Below are 19,337 nucleotides of genomic sequence, written 5' to 3'. Positions count from 1 at the left end.
TCAATGCCAAACATTTTGACAATGGTTTCTATGTACCTGGACTGGGACAAGCCAAGCATCCTCTTGGATCTATCTCTATAGATTCTAATCCTCAAGATATAGGATGCTTCCCCTAAGTCCTTTATGGAGAAGTGTCTAGATAACCAAGTCTTTACTGTGGATAGCATTCCTACATCATTCCCAATGATGAGGATGTCATCCACATATAACACCAAAAAGGTGATAGCGCTCCCACTTATCTTTCTGTACACACAAGGCTCATCTTCGTTCTTAACGAAGTCATAAGATCTGATTGTCTCATCAAATCTTATGTTCCAACTTCGGGAAGCTTGCTTTAGTCCATAAATGGATCTAAGCAACCTACACACCTTATCTGGGCAGTTCTTGGACACGTATCCCTCAGGTTGCATCATATACACCTCCTCCTCGAGGTTCCCATTAAGGAATGCGGTTTTCACATCCATCTGCCAGATCTCATAATCATAGTGTGCTGCAATAGCCAATAGAATTCTGATGGATTTTAGCATTGCTATGGGTGAGAAGGTTTCGTCGTAGTCAACACCTTGCCTATGACGATACCCTTTAGCCACTAGCCTTGCTTTATAGGTCTCTACCTTTCCATCTACTCCGATCTTTTTCTTAAAGATCCATTTGCAACCGATGGGTACAATACCTTCGGGCGCATCAACTAGGTTCCAAACCTTATTGGAGTACATATAATCCATCTCAGAATTCATGGCTTCTTGCCACTTCCCGGAGTCTATACTCATAATAGCCTCCTCGTAGGTCTGAGGATCAATATCCTCTACATCCTCTGCTCTAATATGTCCCACATATCTCTCAGGAGGATGGGATACTCTATCAGACCTGCGTAAAGTTGATACTTGTGTATTAGGTACCTGAACAGACTCGAGCTGTAGAGTGGTGCTTGAGCTTGGTTCTCCAACCTCGCTCAATTCTATCATTCTCCCACTGTCTCCGTCAAGAATGTATTCCTTCTCAAGGAACACTGCTCTCTTAGCTACAAAGACCTTTTGGTCCTCAAGATGATAGAAGTAATACCCACAAGTTTCCTTGGGGTATCCCACAAATTTACATCGCTCTGTCCTTGATTCTAACTTATCGGGGTTGTGTCTTTTAACATGGGCAGGGCAGCCCCAAATCTTAACAACCTTAAGATCAGGCTTCTTCCCTTTCCATATCTCATATGGTGTAGACACTACCGACTTAGTTGGAACTCTGTTCAGAAGGTAAGCTGCGGTTTCTAGGGCATATCCCCAGAATGAGATGGGTAGGTCAGCGAAACTCATCATGGACCGTACCATATCTAATAATGTACGATTTCTCCTTTCAGAGACACCATTGAGCTGAGGTGTATAAGGAGGTGTCCATTGGGATAATATCCCATGGTCCTTGAGGAAGTGAGTAAACTCTGTACTTAAGTACTCACCTCCTCGATCTGATCGAAGAGTTTTGATACTCTTTCCAGTCTGGTTCTCCACCTCATTCTTATACTCTCTGAATTTCTCAAAGGCCTCGGACTTGTACTTCATTAAGTACACATATCCATACCTTGAGAAATCATCAGTAAATGTAATGAAGTAGGAGTAACCTCCAATGGCATGAGTTGACATGGGTCCACATACATCACTATGTATGAGTTCCAACAACTCAGTGGCTCTCTCTCCAGTTCCACTAAATGGAGAGTTGGTCAGTTTTCCACGAATGCAAGGCTCACAAGTTGCATATGACACAGTTGAATGGATCTAGATATCCATCATTTAGCAACTTTTGAATCCTTCTTTCATGGATGTGACCTAGCCTACAATGCCACAGGTATGCACTGTTCAACTCATCTCGTTTCCTTTTGGACACATTTACATTCATGATATGTGGAGTGGTGTCTAACATAAATAAACCATTATGCAATGTTCCTTTCGTGATGATCTTATCATCTAATAATATCGAACAACCATTGTTCTCAAAAACAAATTTATATCCACTAACTGTTAAACATGAAATGGAGATAATGTTTTTGATAATAGAAGGAACAAAATAACATGCATCTAATGCAATAAAAGCTCCACTAGGCAGATGTAGGGCGACCTCGCCAACAGCTAATACAGCAACTTTTGCTCCATTACCCATCTTGAGGTCCATCTCGCCTCTCTCTAGTCTCCTAGGCCTTGCCAGAACCTGCAACGAATTGCATATATGATAAGCACTACAGGTATCTAATACCCATGTGTTATCATAAGAGTCTGACAAATGGAGACTGATCATGAATGTACATGAAGCTTCATCAAGCTTTTGTTTCGCCCTTTCTGCAAGGTACTCTTTGCAGTTTCTCTTCCAATGCCCATCTTTACCACAGTGGAAGCACTGGCCTTTGTCCTTTGCTGGGTCTTTCTTAGCAACCTTTGCTTTACCTTGTTTGCCCTTGCCCTTTCCCTTCTTAAGGGACCTTTCTGCTTTCCTTTTCTTTCTGGTCTCACCAGTGTAGAGAACTGGCTTCTCTTTCTTAATAGTACTCTCTGCCTCCCCCAACATATTGAGGAGCTCTGGGAGAGTCACCTCAAGCTTGTTCATATTAAAATTCATTATGAACTGTGAAAAGGAATCTGGTAGGGACTGAAGCACAATGTCCACACACAAGTTATCCTCTAGGACCATTCCTAGACCTGTGAGTTTCTCTATCCACTCAATCATCTTTAGGACATGGTTCTGAACCGGTGTCCCCTCAGTCATCCTAGCGCGGAAAAGGCTCTTGGATATCTCATATCGTTGAGTCCTTCCCTGTTCCTCAAACAATTTGCGGACATGTAGGAGAATGGATCTGGCATCCATCTTTTCATGTTGTCTCTGTAACTCTGGAGTCATAGAGCCCAACATATAGCACTGAGCAAGAGTGGAGTCATCAATGTACTTCACGTAGCGAGCGATCTCATCCTCGCTTGCCCCTTCTTCGGGCGTAGGCATCACTGTATCAAGGACGTACACGATTTTCTCCGCTGTGAGAACAATTCTCAAGTTACGGAGCCAATCCGTATAATTTGGACCAGTGAGGCGGTTGACATCAAGTATGCCACGTAAGGGATTTGAAAGTGACATTTTCTGAAAATAAAGATGTAGCAGAAATGAATAACATGCAGATTTTGCAAGAAATAAACTATCAAGATATGGACTTCTATCTTAATATGCTCCCACTATTTTACTAACGAGTCACGCGACACCCTCAGCACGTGAAACGGAAGTCTCCGGCAGACTTCTAGTGGGGATCAAGATCCAATCAGCGTCTTAGTGTAACCTCGAGGGACTCGACCAATCACACTAAGCCTAAAAGGTAGGCAACTCTTGCCGATCACAACTCCTTGTGATTCCCGTCCTGTTCGGCCTCCGAATCACCATGGCCTCGAGGGACTCGACCAACCATGATGCTCGGTTAAGTCAACACCTTCGTTACAAGATGCGTCTGATTTGATGATATACCCTCGAGGGACTCGACCAAGCATACCATGCCCTCAGGTCACCGGTGACATCTCTATGTCGTAAGCAAGATAGCGAATCGCGATATAGGTGAGTCTCGAGGGACTCGACCAACTCAACCTACACCGGGAATCGGTTCCTACTCATAACGATGGAAGGCCACGTGGGTCAATCTAATTGCCTCACGTTTACCGACTTAATATTATCGAGAGATGTTTCTATAATTTGGTCTCCTAATATGACATGTCACACATATACATATTTAATATATATCTACATCGCATGCAAATATATATACATATCTAGTATGTGTATAAGCAATCACACCAGATGATCATGGACCACAACCTAATATGATTAGGCCCGAGCTAGTAGGCCTAATCACTCACATCAAGATCTATGTGTGCTATGGTGCATCTCCATGCCCTGTGATTGTTCATCTCGTCCTCGTCGGTTCCGTCGACATCTTGATGCATCTCCATGCATCACGATCGTTCATCTCGTGGGTCCCGCTATCGCATCCACGCTCCCGTTGCACCTCCTCATATGATTACAACTTAATCATAGGCACGCAGGCCCGACAATAAACGAGAAATATAATGGAGGTTCGCAGACCTCAATAATAATAATCACAAGTACACACATCACACGGTCCATGATCATCCGTCCACACATCATACATCACATGTATAAATAATCATCTTCATGTAGGACTACTAGATAATAATAAAAATAATAATCAACTAAACCTTTTAATTAATTAATATTTTTCTGAAATCAGGGACATGTAGGGAATTTCTCAATTCCTAAGGGTATTTTCGTAATTTGGACAAAAGAAAGAAACTGGAATTTCTCAAATTCCGAGGGGCAAAACTGTCTTTTACCCAGAAAACCCTAATAGCCTTTTCCCTTTTTCGCTGCTGCCGCCGCCGCCACCCTGCCGGTGGCGGCCTGTGCGACGGGGCGAGGGCACTGCCCTCGCCTGCAGGCGGCACGCCCGCTGGCGGCGATGCCGCTGCGGGTGGGCGCCCCCTTCGGGCGCCGCTGCCTCCGTAGGTGGTGCTGTACCGCCGGGCGACCGCCCCTGTGGGGGGGTTTCGCCCGCGGGAGCAGCGGCGGCAGGCGCCGCTGCCCTGCGGCGCCTCTGCCCGTGGGTTGCCAGCCCCGCCAGCAGCAAGCCTGCTGCAAGCAGACCGCCGGCCGACTGCTGCAGGCACAGCGCTTGCGCATGCGCCGGCGCTGTGCTGCCTGGCTGCGGCTGCGGCTCCCGCTGCAGGTGGCTACAGGCATGTAGATCGAGGGCAGCAACTGTTGCTGCCCTTCCTCGCTTTTGCGTCAACGATTTTGACGTCAAAATTCTTCCTAAACACAATACACGCAGTTCAAAACCAATCATTCGCACGAACAACCTGGCTCTGATACCACTGTTCAGAAATCATGGGGGGCGACATCATATGCGCAGCGGAAGAACAAGAAAACAAAAATCCCCGATTCCCAAAAAGATGTTCGTCGTCGTGCGAAGATTAGTGCGAAAAAATCCGCAAAACACAAAACTGCGTATAGAGATTGTGTTACCTAGGGAGATCGTATATCCCTGTTTCCTTGCAGATCCTTAGGAGAGGGTGAAGGAGGTCAAGCGTCCTCCTCTCTAGCGGTGATCCACACAGCAGGGTTGCGACGACGCTCCTCAAAACTCCAGGCCTACTCTGAGGTGGAGAGGGAGAGGAGAATAGGAAGGGCAAGCAAAGACTCTAGCATATGAGGCTGTGAATCCCTCCTATTTATAGAGATCCCGTGTCAAACCCTAATGGGTCCTTCCCTAGTGGGAATTGGATCTGCATCCAATAAGACAAGGGCTCCGTCGGATATCTCATATCCGAACCTCTACTCATCGCAATGCCTACCATATGTGTCTGACCCTCTAGGCCCAATATCGAGCTGGCCGTGAGTCATACCTGTTAGAACTCCTTCTGACTGAGTGAATTATTATCTCTGTAATAATTCACTCGACTCATCGACTACGGACGTACTAGGCCACTACGCCGTAGTCCCCAGACGATACAGGGGAATCCAATCCATTGGACCTGTCTGTCCTCAGTTACCATGTACCTATAGTCCCTCATCCATCAAATATCACAGAGACCGTATATCGAGCATGGTGCTGTCAGACCCATACGGTTTCTACTCGAGTCTCGCTCTAATCGGATTCTCCCGGAGAACTCTTTCTCTCTCAACCCGAATGACCCTGGCCAGGGATTTGTCTGAGCAAGAACACATGGGATATTCCTCTCATGACACCGAGAGTGGATGATCCTCTATCGACACTCAATAGCCCTCGTAAGGTCGACTACCACTCCCAATGACCAACTGTACTAGATCTGGGAACAGCCAAACCTATAAGTCTGGTATCAAAGAGTGGAGCACTCATACAGGATATCCTTGGTGTCTCAAGTCTAAGGACCAGATACACCACTAGGACTACGGAATCATTGTCTGACAATAAGGCATCATCAACCATCCAGCATTCCGTAAGCGGATCAATCAGTGAACTCATTCTCCAATGAGCACCTGTACTGTATCCCTAGTGTCCCTACACGAGCAGCTATGAGACCAGCTGCATCCATCATATGGACGGGTATACAGCACACCAGTCTATCCGGTTATCACGATGTCCCTCTCGAGTAACCTATGACCGGGATCATTTAGGATATGTGTTTAAAGGTGAATCGATCTCATTATCGTGATCTCATCTCGATCCGATTCCCACTGCACAAATCCAAGGACATCACAATATATATGCATTTATGCAATAGTTATAAAGTGATATACGAAATATAATAAGCAAAAAGATTCTGTATCAAGTCACACGTGCCATCACTCACGTGATTGACTTGCTGGGCACCTATGACTAGCAATATCGCCGTCTCAGATGGCGCCAAATTCCTGGCGATACTTGGTCGTCTTTCTCGGGGAGTGTAGTATGGTCGGAATAGAGCCGTCCAAGGCTCTGTTTCTGGCCTGCTTTTGCCTGCGTAGGGGTCGGGGTGGGTATTTTTCGGCCGCCCGTAGGGGGTTCAGGATCATGTTAGGATCGAGAGCACTAAGAGGGGGGGGGGGGTGAATTAGTGCAGCGGAAATCTTACAGCGATTAAAAACCAAAAGCTGCGTTCGTTCAATAAAAACTATTATGATGCAAAAGCTAATTCTCAGTTTGTATCTAAGTGCAGTTTGCGTCTTAGCGCAGATTGCGTCTAAGCGCAGTTTGCGTCTAAACACAGTTTGCGTCTAAGCGCAGTTTTGCGTCTAAGCGCAGTTTACGTCTAAACTCAGATTTACGTCTAAACGTAGTTTTACGTCTAAACGCAGATTTACGTCTAAACGCAGTTTTATGTCTAAACGCAGATTTACGTCTAAACTCAGATTTACGTCTAAACGCAGTCTTACGTCTAAACGCAGATTTACGTCTAAACGCAGTTTTACGTCTAGACGCAGATTTACGTCTAAACTTTGAAACTCGTTTGTATACTCGCAGAAGGCAGTTATGCAGTTGAAATCAAGACGTAAACGTGAACTGAGATCTGATGATTGTGCGAGGAAAGCCGATTTACGTCTAACTGCAGTTTTACGTCTAAACGTTGAAACTCGTTCGTAAAATTGTAGAGGACAGTTTGCAGTTATCAATAGGATCAAAATGTAAGTGTAAACTGCAAAGAAACTCGTTCGTAAAAGCACGGAAGACAGTTCTGCAGAATCAAACGTAAACGTAAACTGTAATGTACGAAAATACGAATTTACGTCTGAATGCAGATTCGGAAGAACAGCACTTAGAACTTGTTCGTGAAAGCGCAGAGAGCAGTAGTAGTGAAGGAGGTTTGCAGTAATGATAAAGTGCTCAAAAATAAACGCAAACCAGAGATTTAGAGTGGTTCGGTCAGCCTTGACCTACTCCACTTTTGGCTTCCTCCACCGACGAGGTTGCCGACGTCAACTAGGGGCCTTCCTTCAATAGGCGAAGGCCAAACTTCCCTTTTACAGTTTCTCTCCTTTTGACAGGCTCAGGAGACAACCTTTACAGACCTTTCTCTCCTCACTTTAAAACTGAAAACTTGAAGAACAGAAGGAGGAGACTTAAAGGCTTTACAACACTTTTGAGCTCTTAGAATCACAGAAAAGATCAAGATTTCGGTGTAGGTCTGTGTCTTTTCCATGCTGAATAGGTGGGGTATTTATAAGCCCCAACCCAATTCAAATTTCGAGCTCAAAACGATCAAATCCCGGAATTCCGGGATCAGGCGGTTGCACCTCTTGACTGGAGAGGTGGCACCGCCTGGCAGAGCTCGAAGTCTGAGCTCAGGCGGTTGCACCTCTCGACTGGAGAGGTGGCACCGCCTGGCAGAGCTCGAAGACTGAGCTCAGACGGTTGCACCTTCTCTGTCAGGGGTGGTTGCACCTTCCTGCCAGAGCTCGAAGACCGAGCTCAGGCGGTGCATCTCCTGACCAGAGAAGTTTCTCTTCTCTGCCAGAGGTGATCGCACCCTTCTGCCAGAGGTGGTTGCACCTCTCTGCCAGAGGTGGTTGCACCACTCTGCCAGAGCTCGAAGACCGAGCTCAGGCGGTGCATCTCCTGTCCAGAGAGGTTGCAGCTCTCTGCTAGAGCTCGAAGACCGAGCTCGGTGGTTGCATCGCCTGCCAGAGCTCGAAACTTGAGCTCTGGCGGTGCTACCTCTCGACAGAGGAGGTTGCACCGCCCAGTCTCGCTTGGAGACTGAGCCCTGGGCGGTTGCACCTCCTGGCTGGGGCGGTTGCACCGCCCAGTCTCGCTGGGAGACTTAGCCTGGGCGGTGGCACCTCCCTACCTGGGCGGTTGCACCTCCCACAGCTACTTGGGTTCGAATGGGTTGAACCATTCGACCCAACTTGAGTTCTTCAGGGGCCCAATTGCCCCAGGATTAAGCTAATGGGATCACCTCCCATTTCTAACTTAATCACCGTGCTAACTACGATTAAATCTAAGACAATTTCTGCAGCTTTGCTTCGGTACGTCAATCGCTTCTTCCGGCGAGTTTCCGGCGAACTTCCGTCGATCACCCGATGAACCCTCGGTGATGCTTCTGCGGACTTCCGGCAAACTCCTGGACTTTGCGACGATCCACTTGGCAAGTTCCGACGAGCTTCGCTTGGCAAGCTTCTGGACTTCTCGGATCTGTTCCCGCAGAACCTCCGACGACCGTCCGTACTTCCGTCGAACTCTCGAACTCCCAACGTGATCATGAACTTGACTCCGGCGCAACTCCTGCTGCTTGTCTATCTTTCATCGTAGTTAATCCTGCACACTTATCTCAACACATAGATTAGACAACAAATGACAATTGACTTCATCATCAAAATCCGAGATTCAACAATCTCCCCCTTTTTGATGATGACAATCAATTGATAATGGAGTTATCCTTAACTCCCCCTGTCTATATGCCATAGTTGAGATAAGTCAACCTTGAATTCAAGACCTAAGAATTCAAGTGACGTATTGATAAGTTAGATCAGTTAAACTTATCAATACTCCCATCATGATACCTATCATGATGTATCTCTTCAAGGATGAAGTCAAAGCTTGACATTCATCATCAAGTTTGTATGATAGTGTTTGTGACTATTCATCATGTAATTGAACATTATCATTTAAAGCTCGAAGGACTATTACATGATGCACACATATTATCATTCTAGCAAGTTTGCATTTACTTCACAAGATAGGATATCAACTCAAGACATAATGCAAACTATAGCACATGTTCATATATCTCTTGGTGATGCAAGGATGGCATTGTGCAAACATTATTTATAGCATCACTCAAGTATCTGCAACTATGACATGGCAGTGTTTATCAATTCATATATTTCTCCCCCTTTGTCATCAACAAAAAGCATTGTGATACAAGGAAAACCAATTTAGACGAAAGCTTATAGAGGGATTTTACATAGATTGCTTTGAAAACTTCTTCCCCCTTTTGTTATAATTCATTTTACTCGTAAAGATATTACAGAATGAAATACATATTCAGGAATCACTTTATCAGATTTATTTCAAAAACTTATTTTTCATGAAAGTGTACGAATAAATCTGTTTTATAGCATTCGAACAACTAAGATGCATTTGGACAAGATTTTGTTACAGATTTTCACATATAATCATAGAAAATGGCATTCATGTGATCTGATCATTCAATATAGTCCGAAAAATAATTTTAACAAGTTTATTTATTCGGACACATGAGCATTCCTAACTCTCTTCTAATGAAATCAAATTGTTCTTCACTTAGAGGTTTTGTAAAAATGTCAGCTAGTTGATGTTTAGTATCAATGAATTCTATGGTTACGTCATGATTGGTGACATGATCTCGTATAAAGTGATGTCTAATATGTTTTGTTCTTGAGTGTTGTATAGGATTTTTGGTTAAGCATATTGCACTTGTGTTATCACATTTAATTGGAATATTTTTGAGATGAACTTTATAATCTTCTAAGGTATTTTTCATCCATACAACTTGTGCACAGCATGCACTTGCTGCAATATATTCAGCTTCGGTTGTTGATAGTGCAACTGAGTTTTGTTTCTTTGATGACCAGGAAACAAGGGCATGTCCTAAAAATTGACATGATCCTGATGTGCTTTTTCTATCTAATCTACACCCAGCAAAGTCAGCATCAGCAAAAGCAATTAACTCAAAATTTTCTGATTTTGGGTACCATAATCCTAGATTTGTGGTACCATTAAGATATCTAAATATTCTTTTAACTGCTTTGAGATGAGACATCTTAGGGTTTGATTGAAATCTAGCACAAAGTCCTACACTGAACATGATGTCTGGTCTGGTTGTAGTGAGGTAAAGTAAACTTCCTATCATACCCCTATAAGTTTTTTGATCAAAGCTTTCTCCAGTTTCATCAATTTCTAATTTAGTGGAGGTGCTCATAGGAGTGTTACTGGCCTTTGAGTTGTTCATGTTAAACCTTTTTAATAAATTCATGGCATATTTAGTTTGACTAATAAAGATGCCATTGCATAGTTGTTTGATTTGTAAACCTAAGAAGAATGTTAATTCTCCCATTAAGCTCATTTCGAATTCAAGACTCATAGTTTTACCAAACGATTCACAAAGAGATTCATTTGTAGAGCCAAAGATGATATCATCAACATAAATCTGAACAATGAGAAAATTGTTTTCAAAATTCTTGATAAACAATGTAGTATCAACCTTGCCTTTTATGAAATTATTTTCAATGAGAAAAGAACTAAGTCTCTCATACCAAGCCCTTGGGGCTTGTTTTAAACCATAGAGAGCTTTAGTTAATCTAAACACATGATTAGGGTAGCCATTATTTTCAAATCCAGGAGGTTGTTCAACATAAACTTCTTCGGAAATGAAACCATTTAGAAAAGCGCTTTTAACATCCATTTGAAATAACTTAAAATTATTGCAACTAGCGTAGGCAAGGAGCATCCTTATGGCTTCCAATCGAGCCACAGGTGCGAAGGTTTCTTCGTAATCGATACCTTCTTCTTGGTTGAAACCTTTGGCCACTAATCTAGCCTTGTTTCTAACCACGATACCATTTTCATCTTGCTTGTTTCTAAAGACCCATTTAGTACCAATAACTAAATGGTCATTTGGCCTAGGAACAAGCGTCCACACCTCATTTCTCTCAAATTGATTTAATTCATCTTGCATTGCGATAATCCATGAATCATCTTTCATGGCTTCATCAACACATTTGGGTTCAATTTGGGAGAGAAAGGCGGCGTTGGCACAAAAGTTTTTAAAAGAAGATCGTGTTTGAACCCCCTTTGATGTGTCTCCTAGGATTAGCTCCTTAGGATGAGCATCTATATACTTCCAATCCTTGGGTAAGGATGTTTCGGAAGTGGATGCATCCAAGTTGCTAGTTGGAGACGGGGTTTCGTTTAAATTCAAGGAATCAAAATTAACATCATCATCAAGATCATTTTTCTTAATTTCTGAAATCTCATTGAAAACAACATGGATGGATTCTTCAATAATTAAGGTTCTTTTATTGAAGATGCGAAAAGCTTTAGAAACCGAAGAATAACCAAGAAAGATTCCTTCATCAGATTTAGCATCGAATTTTCCTAAGTTATCCTTTTCATTCAAGACAAAACACTTACACCCAAAGACTTTAAAATATGAGACATTGGGTTTTTTGTTATTCCATAACTCATAAGGAGTTTTGGTGAGTAAGGGTCTTACTAGGACTCTATTTAAAATATAGCATGCAGTGTTTACAGCTTCAGCCCAAAAATATTTGGGTAGGCTATGTTCATTCAACATGGTTCTTGCCATTTCTTGTAGATTTCGATTTTTTCTTTCTACTACCCCATTTTGTTGAGGATTTCTTGGAGTAGAGAAATTATGGTTGTATCCGTTGAGTTCACAGAATTCTTGGAAGTCATGGTTTTGAAATTCTCCACCATGATCACTTCTAATTGACGAAATCATAGATCCCTTTTCATTTTGAACAAGTTTACAAAACTTGGTAAAATATCTAAAGCATTCATTTTTTTGTTTTAAGAAGTAGGTCCATGTATATCTGCTATAATCATCAATAATGACAAAGGCGTATTTGCTACCTCCTAGACTCGATGTAGAGATTGGTCCGAACAAGTCCATATGGATCAATTGTAAGGGCCTAGAGGTGCTTATTTGATTCTTAGCTTTGAAGCTACCCTTAATTTGCTTACCTAATTGGCAAGCATCACATACATTATCTTTGATGAACTTGATATGAGGAATTCCTCTTACAAGTTCTCTAGATGATACTTGAGTGATTAGTTTCATGCTAGCATGACCTAATCTTCTATGCCATAGCCAAGCATCCTCATTCATAACGGCAAAGCACATTTCATCACATAAGTCATTGATGTCAATAGTGTATACGTTGTTTTGTTTTAATGCAATCATAGATATATTTTTGTGTGGTTTTTCAATGATGCAGGCATTAGATTCAAATCTTATAATATATCCTTTATCACATAATTGACTAATGCTCAAGAGATTATGTTTTAAACCATCAACTAGTAAAACATCTTCAATAGAGAGGTTGGATTTGTTACCTATGGTTCCTTTGCCAATGATTTTACCCTTGTTGTTGTCTCCGAAGGTGACATATCCTTCGTCTATGCTAGTGAGCTTAGAGAATTGAGATGGATCTCCGGTCATATGCCTTGAGCATCCACTATCAAGGTACCATTTCTTGCTCCTAGCTTGCGATTGTTTAGTTTTCTACAAGAAAGGATGATGTTTAGGTACCCATTTGCTTTTGGGTGCCTCATAAATAGATCTACATTTTCTATCATGTTGCATAGAGTTTATCATGGTTCCTTTAGGAACCCAAATTAATTTGTTTGGACTTATTTTCTTGAATGGACAACAATGTGTCTTGTGTCCAGATTTGCAACAAAAGTTGCACTTGGTTTGGTGTTGAACATGTAAGATGGAGCTTGTTGAATCTCGGATTTTGATGATGAAGTCAATTGTCATTTGTTGTCTAATCTATGTGTTGAGATAAGTGTGCAGGATTAACTACGATGAAAGATAGACAAGCAGCAGGAGTTGCGCCGGAGTCAAGTTCATGATCACGTTGGGAGTTCGAGAGTTCGACGGAAGTACGGACGGTCGTCGGAGGTTCTGCGGGAACAGATCCGAGAAGTCCAGAAGCTTGCCAAGCGAAGCTCGTCGGAACTCGCCAAGTGGATCGTCGCAAAGTCCAGGAGTTTGCCGGAAGTCCGCAGAAGCATCACCGAGGGTTCATCGGATGATCGACGGAAGTTCGCCGGAAACTCGCCGGAAGAAGCGATTGACGTACCGAAGCAAAGCTGCAGAAATTGTCTTAGATTTAATCGTAGTTAGCACGGTGATTAAGTTAGAAATGGGAGGTGATCCCATTAGCTTAATCCTGGGGCAATTAGGCCCCTGAAGAACTCAAGTTGGGTCGAATGGTTCAACCCATTCGAACCCAAGTAGCTGTGGGAGGTGCAACCGCCCAGGCAGGGAGGTGCCACCGCCCAGGCTAAGTCTCCCAGCGAGACTGGGCGGTGCAACCGCTCCAGCCAGGAGGTGCAACCGCCCAGGGCTCAGTCTCCAAGCGAGACTGGGCGGTGCAACCTCCTCTGTCAAGCGGTAGCACCGCCTGAGCTCAAGTTTCGAGCTCTGCAAGGTGATGCAATCACCGAGCTCAGTCTTCGAGCTCTGGAAGAGAGGTGCGACCTCTCTGGCCAGAAGATGCACCGCCTGAGCTCAGTCTTCGAGCTCTGGCAGAGAGGTGCAACCACCTCGGGCAGAGAGGTGCAACCACCTCTGGCAGAGAGGTGCAACCACCTCTGGCAGAGAAGAGAAACTTCTCTGGTCAGGAGATGCATCGCCTGAGCTCGGTCTTCGAGCTCTGGCAGGAAGGTGCAACCACCCCTGACAGAGAAGGTGCAACCGTCCGAGCTCAGTCTTCGAGCTCTGCCAGGCGGTGCCACCTCTCCAGTCGAGAGGTGCAACCGCCTGAGCTCAGACTTCGAGCTCTGCCAGGCGGTGCCACCTCTCCAGTCGAGAGGTGCAACCGCCTGATCCCGGAATTCCAGGATTTGATCGTTTTGAGCTCGAAATTTGAATTGGGTTGGGGCTTATAAATACCCCACCTATTCAGCATGGAAAAGATAACAGACCTACACCGAAATCTTGATCTTTTCTGTGATTCTAAGAGCTCAAAAGTGTTGTAAAGCCTTTAAGTCTCCTCCTTCTGTTCTTCAAGTTTTCAGTTGTAAAGTGAGGAGAGAAAGGTCTGTAAAGGTTGTCTCCTGAGCCTGTCAAAAGGAGAGAAACTGTAAAAGGGAAGTTTGGCCTTCGCCCATTGAAGGAAGGCAGCTAGTTGACGTCGGCAACCTCGTCGGTGGAGGAAGCCAAAAGTGGAGTAGGTCAAGGCTGACCGAACCACTCTAAATCTCTGGTTTGCGTTTATCCTTGAGCACTTTATCATTACTGCAAACCTCCTTCATTACTACTGCTCTCTGCGCTTTCACGAACAAGTTCTAAGTGCTGTTCTTCCGAATCTGCATTCAGACGTAAATTCGTATTTTCATACATTACAGTTTACGTTTACGTTTGATTCTGCAGAACTGTCTTCCGTGCTTTTACGAACGAGCTTCTTTGCAGTTTACACTTACATTTTGATCCTATTGATAACTGCAAACTGTCCTCTACAATTTTACGAACGAGTTTCAACATTTAGACGTAAAACTGCATTCAGACGTAAATCGGCTTTCCTCGCACAATCATCAGATCTCAGTTCACGTTTACGTCTTGATTTCAACTGCATACTTGTGTGCACAAGAGAAAAGAGGGAGAAGGAGAAAACAAGGCTTTAGAAGGATGAACGAACAGCTGCAAGCCCACAAACAGCCGCTCACTTGGTCCCGGGCGTGAAAACAAGTCCCCGTAAAGGTCACGTGCGAACTTGTGAATGAGAGTTCAACGCCCGATATATAACCAAAGCCCCATCCAGCCCTGTGCCACCCGGGGGGTTCAAAGGGGCTGAGATGGCTGACGTTTTGGTGAGCGGAGGCAGTTTGTTCGCTAGCCCCCGTGGCACGCGAAAACGGAACTATTTTGGGGTTGTTTTGCTCGGTTCGGTGAGCGGTCGCTTTGTAACGTTGCAGCTTGTTCGAACTTACATTTTTACAAGCAAAATGCCCCAAAACCAAGAGAAAACAACATGTCAAGAAGCTGTACATGTGGGTGTGAGCGACGAACGATTCGTTGAACGGAGTTGTTGCGGGTGCGCGACGACCGTTTATGACAGAGCGACATATTTCGGTATATCATTCGGTATATATATATATATATATAAGAGATAAACCGCTCAGTATATCTCTCTTCTCCCCACACGGGGCCACATCGCCTCTCGAGCGACATTACAGAAAAAAAAAAAATTATGATGTCGCCCGAAGAAAAAAAATCTGCCTTCTCCCCACGCGGCGACGTCGCCTTTATATATATATATAATTTCGTTGAGGCATTGTCTCTCTTCGCCCCACGACGCCAATGACTCTTCCCCCCGTGCGCGGATGAGAAGTCACCGACAAACGAGGAGGAGAGCAGCGCCGATCTGCAGGTTCTTTTTTTTTCTCATTTCTTTCTTCCTCTTCTCCCTCTTCTTTCACTTTCTCCCTCGGTCACCGTCGACAATAACAACCTCAATCAGCGATACCGTTCGGTAGCGGGCGGTTTGTGTACTGGTCTGCTGATGGACTGATATGTACTGCCCTTACCAGGTGGTATCATTCGGTATTGCAAACCTTGCATGGGACAACAAAGAGCATGAGATTACTGTATTAAATTAATTCAATAGCGTTAGACATAATTAGGCCTCTTCACAGAACAAGACAGTTTGAATTAACATCTTTCCACCTCGCGCCACCAAAATGCCTTAGATAAGCATGATCAACTCAAGTCTACATTAGCACTGATCTAATGTTGAAAACCCCTGGAACACCACCAAGGAGGCTTTTCTAATATTTTTCCCAAGCAAATACATGATGACCAGATCTAGCCACAGCCTGCAGCTCAAAAGTCTACCCACATGAACATTCCCCGCTTCAACTTAACTTCCTTACCCTTAGAATCCATTTTCTCCTATGGATCCATTCTACAATATTCTGTAAGCCAAAGAACATTTCCTTGCACCATGATTTGTGACGCTATGGGAGTATTTTCAAATATTAATTGCATTTCTTTATGGAATTAGAGTTTGTATGAATATTAATGAAATACAAATAGATCAGCTAATTGTTTTGGGTCAATCATGTGGGGACTTTGTAATTGAATTTGAATACAGATGAACAAAATGGAAGAAGTATAACCAAGAAAATCTAGCCAATATGAATGAAACCATGTAATCAACAGTGATATAGGCCAGCACCTTAAAAATATTTTTACTAGAACCATTTAAACATTTATTGATCCTAAAGACCCGAATCATGAAATCTACACATGTATCTTAGAAACAGATAACTCATATGACAAATGAAGAATAAATTTATTCATTACTAACCTTTCTTAGATCTGCTACCATACTTCCATCATTCTTCAATACAACATCACCTGTACCTCGACAAATGTTAACACTTTTACTCAACTCCCTCTAGATTTTAAACAGACGGGTGTGTATATTGCATGCAATAGCTTTTAGCAGGAGTTTCTCAAGATCAATGCAACTTTGATCGAGTGAAAAAATAGCTTCCTTGCCAGTAAGTGGGTCTAATACAAAGGAATTATGTAGACACTTAATCTGTGTATCTTGCCCTGGTTCAAGTTTGAGAAATGGACGTGAACTAAAATCAGATCCCCCGGCATTTTTGTCAGCATCTAACCAATAAATGATTTTCAAACCAGGAGTTTTTAGGCCAGTTGAATCGAGTTCACCGTCTTGGGCCAGTTGCAAAGCACTAGTATTTGCTCCTTGTGCTGCAGTGCCATCAGAGATAAGCTCAAAGCGTATTGCATTGATCTTGAACTTCGCCTAAACCATGCCAGTTCAAGATCAAATCAGTCATCTAATGTGATACACAACGTGAGCCAACAATTTAATTATATAAATAAGGCATCTCAAAAGTTTACAAGACTACTTTGACATTGATCATCAAACAAATGAATAAATGCACAGACCACCATCTTCAAATCAGATTCTGAGCTTAATTTAAAGAAAATGCTGGATGTAAAACAAGTGACAAAGTGAATAAAAAAGACTCCAAAAAATCAAGAAGCATAATGTCACAAAGGATTTTATAATAAGGTTACCAGTGAAGACTCCAAAAAAAATCATTCAAACATAAAAAGTGTGCAACCTTTCTGGAAAGTTGTACATTTAGATAATGACAATTAAAAGCACAACATGCTTTGTCAATCAACATTTACAAATTGAATGCAGTGGCTTACTTCTTTTTCTGACATAAATACCTTGAGAATCAATTTGATTCCACCTCGAATTAGGTACATGTTTATCAAGCTAGTTCAGAAATTACATTGGGTTCATCATGCGGTGAGGGTGTTCACCTTTGGTCAATAAAGTTTTACCTCTAATAAACCCAAACTGCCCAACTTACATCCTTAATCTGTGCTTTATGGAATATTTCTCCTAACATGTCTAGACAACAAAGATTTAATATGTTGTGAATCATGATAAACATTTTCTGCACCATATAAAAACGACTCACTTGGTTCCTAAAGTTGTAGAGCATCTTACTAAATTAGGATACAATCAGTCTCAAATAAAAAATGTCAAAGATTGAGAATAGTATATAGAACACCAATGAGAAAATTCTCAAAATAATGGTTCCAATAAATTTCTCTAATTTTACAATTCACCTTCAAGGATTTAGCTACATCTTAAATTGCATCAAAACATAATCTGCTATTTTTTAACTATTAATACATACAAATAGACTAAAGATTTAATGATGTTTTAGCATTTGGGGTTAGTAGAAAAAAATTGTTAGAGCACAAAGCGTGTTGTACTGCATCACAAACTAATAAATTTCATATTGTCGCTCAAATGCATTAAAAGGGAGGGGGGAAAAACACTCCAGAAAACTGAAATAAGCTGCACTTATTGTAACCTAAAGCATATCCAAAACGCCAAATTCACCAAGACTGACTACCAGTTTGGAACTAGGTTTCCAGGATCATCCCCAGATAAACTACTAATCCAGACACTAGACTAAATCCGTACCATGGATTAAGAAATGAAGCGGCTTTCCATCTACCGGAGCCTAGAGGCACTCGAGAAGGAACACATTCAGAAACCCTAGGCAAAAAACCAGTTCACAGCGAGCAATAAAGAAGCCAAAAAAAAAAAAAAGACGAGGACGAGAATCACCTGTCGGCACCACTTGGCGAGCACATGGAGGCGGAGCATCCGCTGCCGAGTCTTGGCGATGAACTTGAGGAGGTCTATCTTCTTCTCGGAGTCGGATCGCTGGTCCTCCGGCGCCCGGGACCGCTCCACCAGCTCTTTGAGGGCGAGGTAGGAATCCTCCGCGGCTCGTCGCACAAGGGCGGAGAACTCCACCGTCTGCTGCCCCAGTTCCGCCGCCATCGCCCTCCGCTCCGGCGCCCAAAGTGTGGGGCGGAGGGGGGGCGCGCTAGGGTTTCGACGGCCGGGCTCGAATCCGGGCGCCGCGGGTGCAAAGCGAAGGAAGGCGAGATCGAATTCGCAGCTCCAATTGATGTTTTTTGGCGTTCGAGGGCGGAGGAAGCGACCAAATACAGTGTGCAAAGACCGGAGAGAGAGAGAGAGGATCCGCGACCCGCACGGAGAGAAAGGCAGGCTATTTGGAGCGTGCGGGTTTGGGCTTACGACAAACAGGAATGGGGGAAAGGGTTGGTTGGTCCACATGTGATCTATGTGGCCGCAACTTCATCATAAAAATATTTTTCTTACATCTGATTTAATACTCGCAAATCATACCTGCTATGCAATTGGAGGAAAACAGTGGGTCCGTAAGAAGCTCAGTATAATCTCAAACGATAACGAGGGCAGACTTCTTGTCTCAAATTAACCGGTGGGGAAATCATTTCTTTTGTTTTGCCCCCAGATAAATATTTCTTGTCTACGACACGTCGCACTACGTGACTCACCCTCGCACCCATCTATCTCATGGGCTCCACGTGTCATCTCTAGTTTCGGTCGGCCAAGCGGGGCTCCGAAAGAGCTGGGTGCGTGAAATATTTGGACTCTGCCTGGTTGACAAGACTGAATCAATCCTGAAACCGGGATAGTTGATTTGTGGACAC

The 19,337-nt window shown here is 43.4% G+C and overlaps 1 protein-coding gene across 1 annotated transcript; it reads right to left on the bottom strand.

Annotated features, from left to right (window-relative positions):
* Nucleotides 1-16,562: 16,562 nt before the first annotated feature.
* LOC135613409 (mediator of RNA polymerase II transcription subunit 14-like) lies at nt 16,563-18,862 on the bottom strand. The gene is made up of 2 exons (XM_065110438.1): nt 18,421-18,862; nt 16,563-17,064 (listed from the first exon to the last, which is right to left on the bottom strand). The coding sequence occupies exons 1-2, from the start codon at nt 18,637-18,639 to the stop codon at nt 16,687-16,689; spliced, it is 597 nt and encodes a 198-aa protein (XP_064966510.1). The 5' UTR covers nt 18,640-18,862; the 3' UTR covers nt 16,563-16,686.
* Between the last annotated feature and the right edge of the window lie 475 nt (nt 18,863-19,337).

This window comes from Musa acuminata, chromosome BXJ2-6, assembly GCF_036884655.1.
Source record: "Musa acuminata AAA Group cultivar baxijiao chromosome BXJ2-6, Cavendish_Baxijiao_AAA, whole genome shotgun sequence".
Lineage (NCBI taxonomy): Eukaryota > Viridiplantae > Streptophyta > Magnoliopsida > Zingiberales > Musaceae > Musa > Musa acuminata.
The sequence above is the reverse complement of the archived record's forward strand: the minus strand, read 5'-3'. Positions and strand labels throughout refer to the sequence as shown.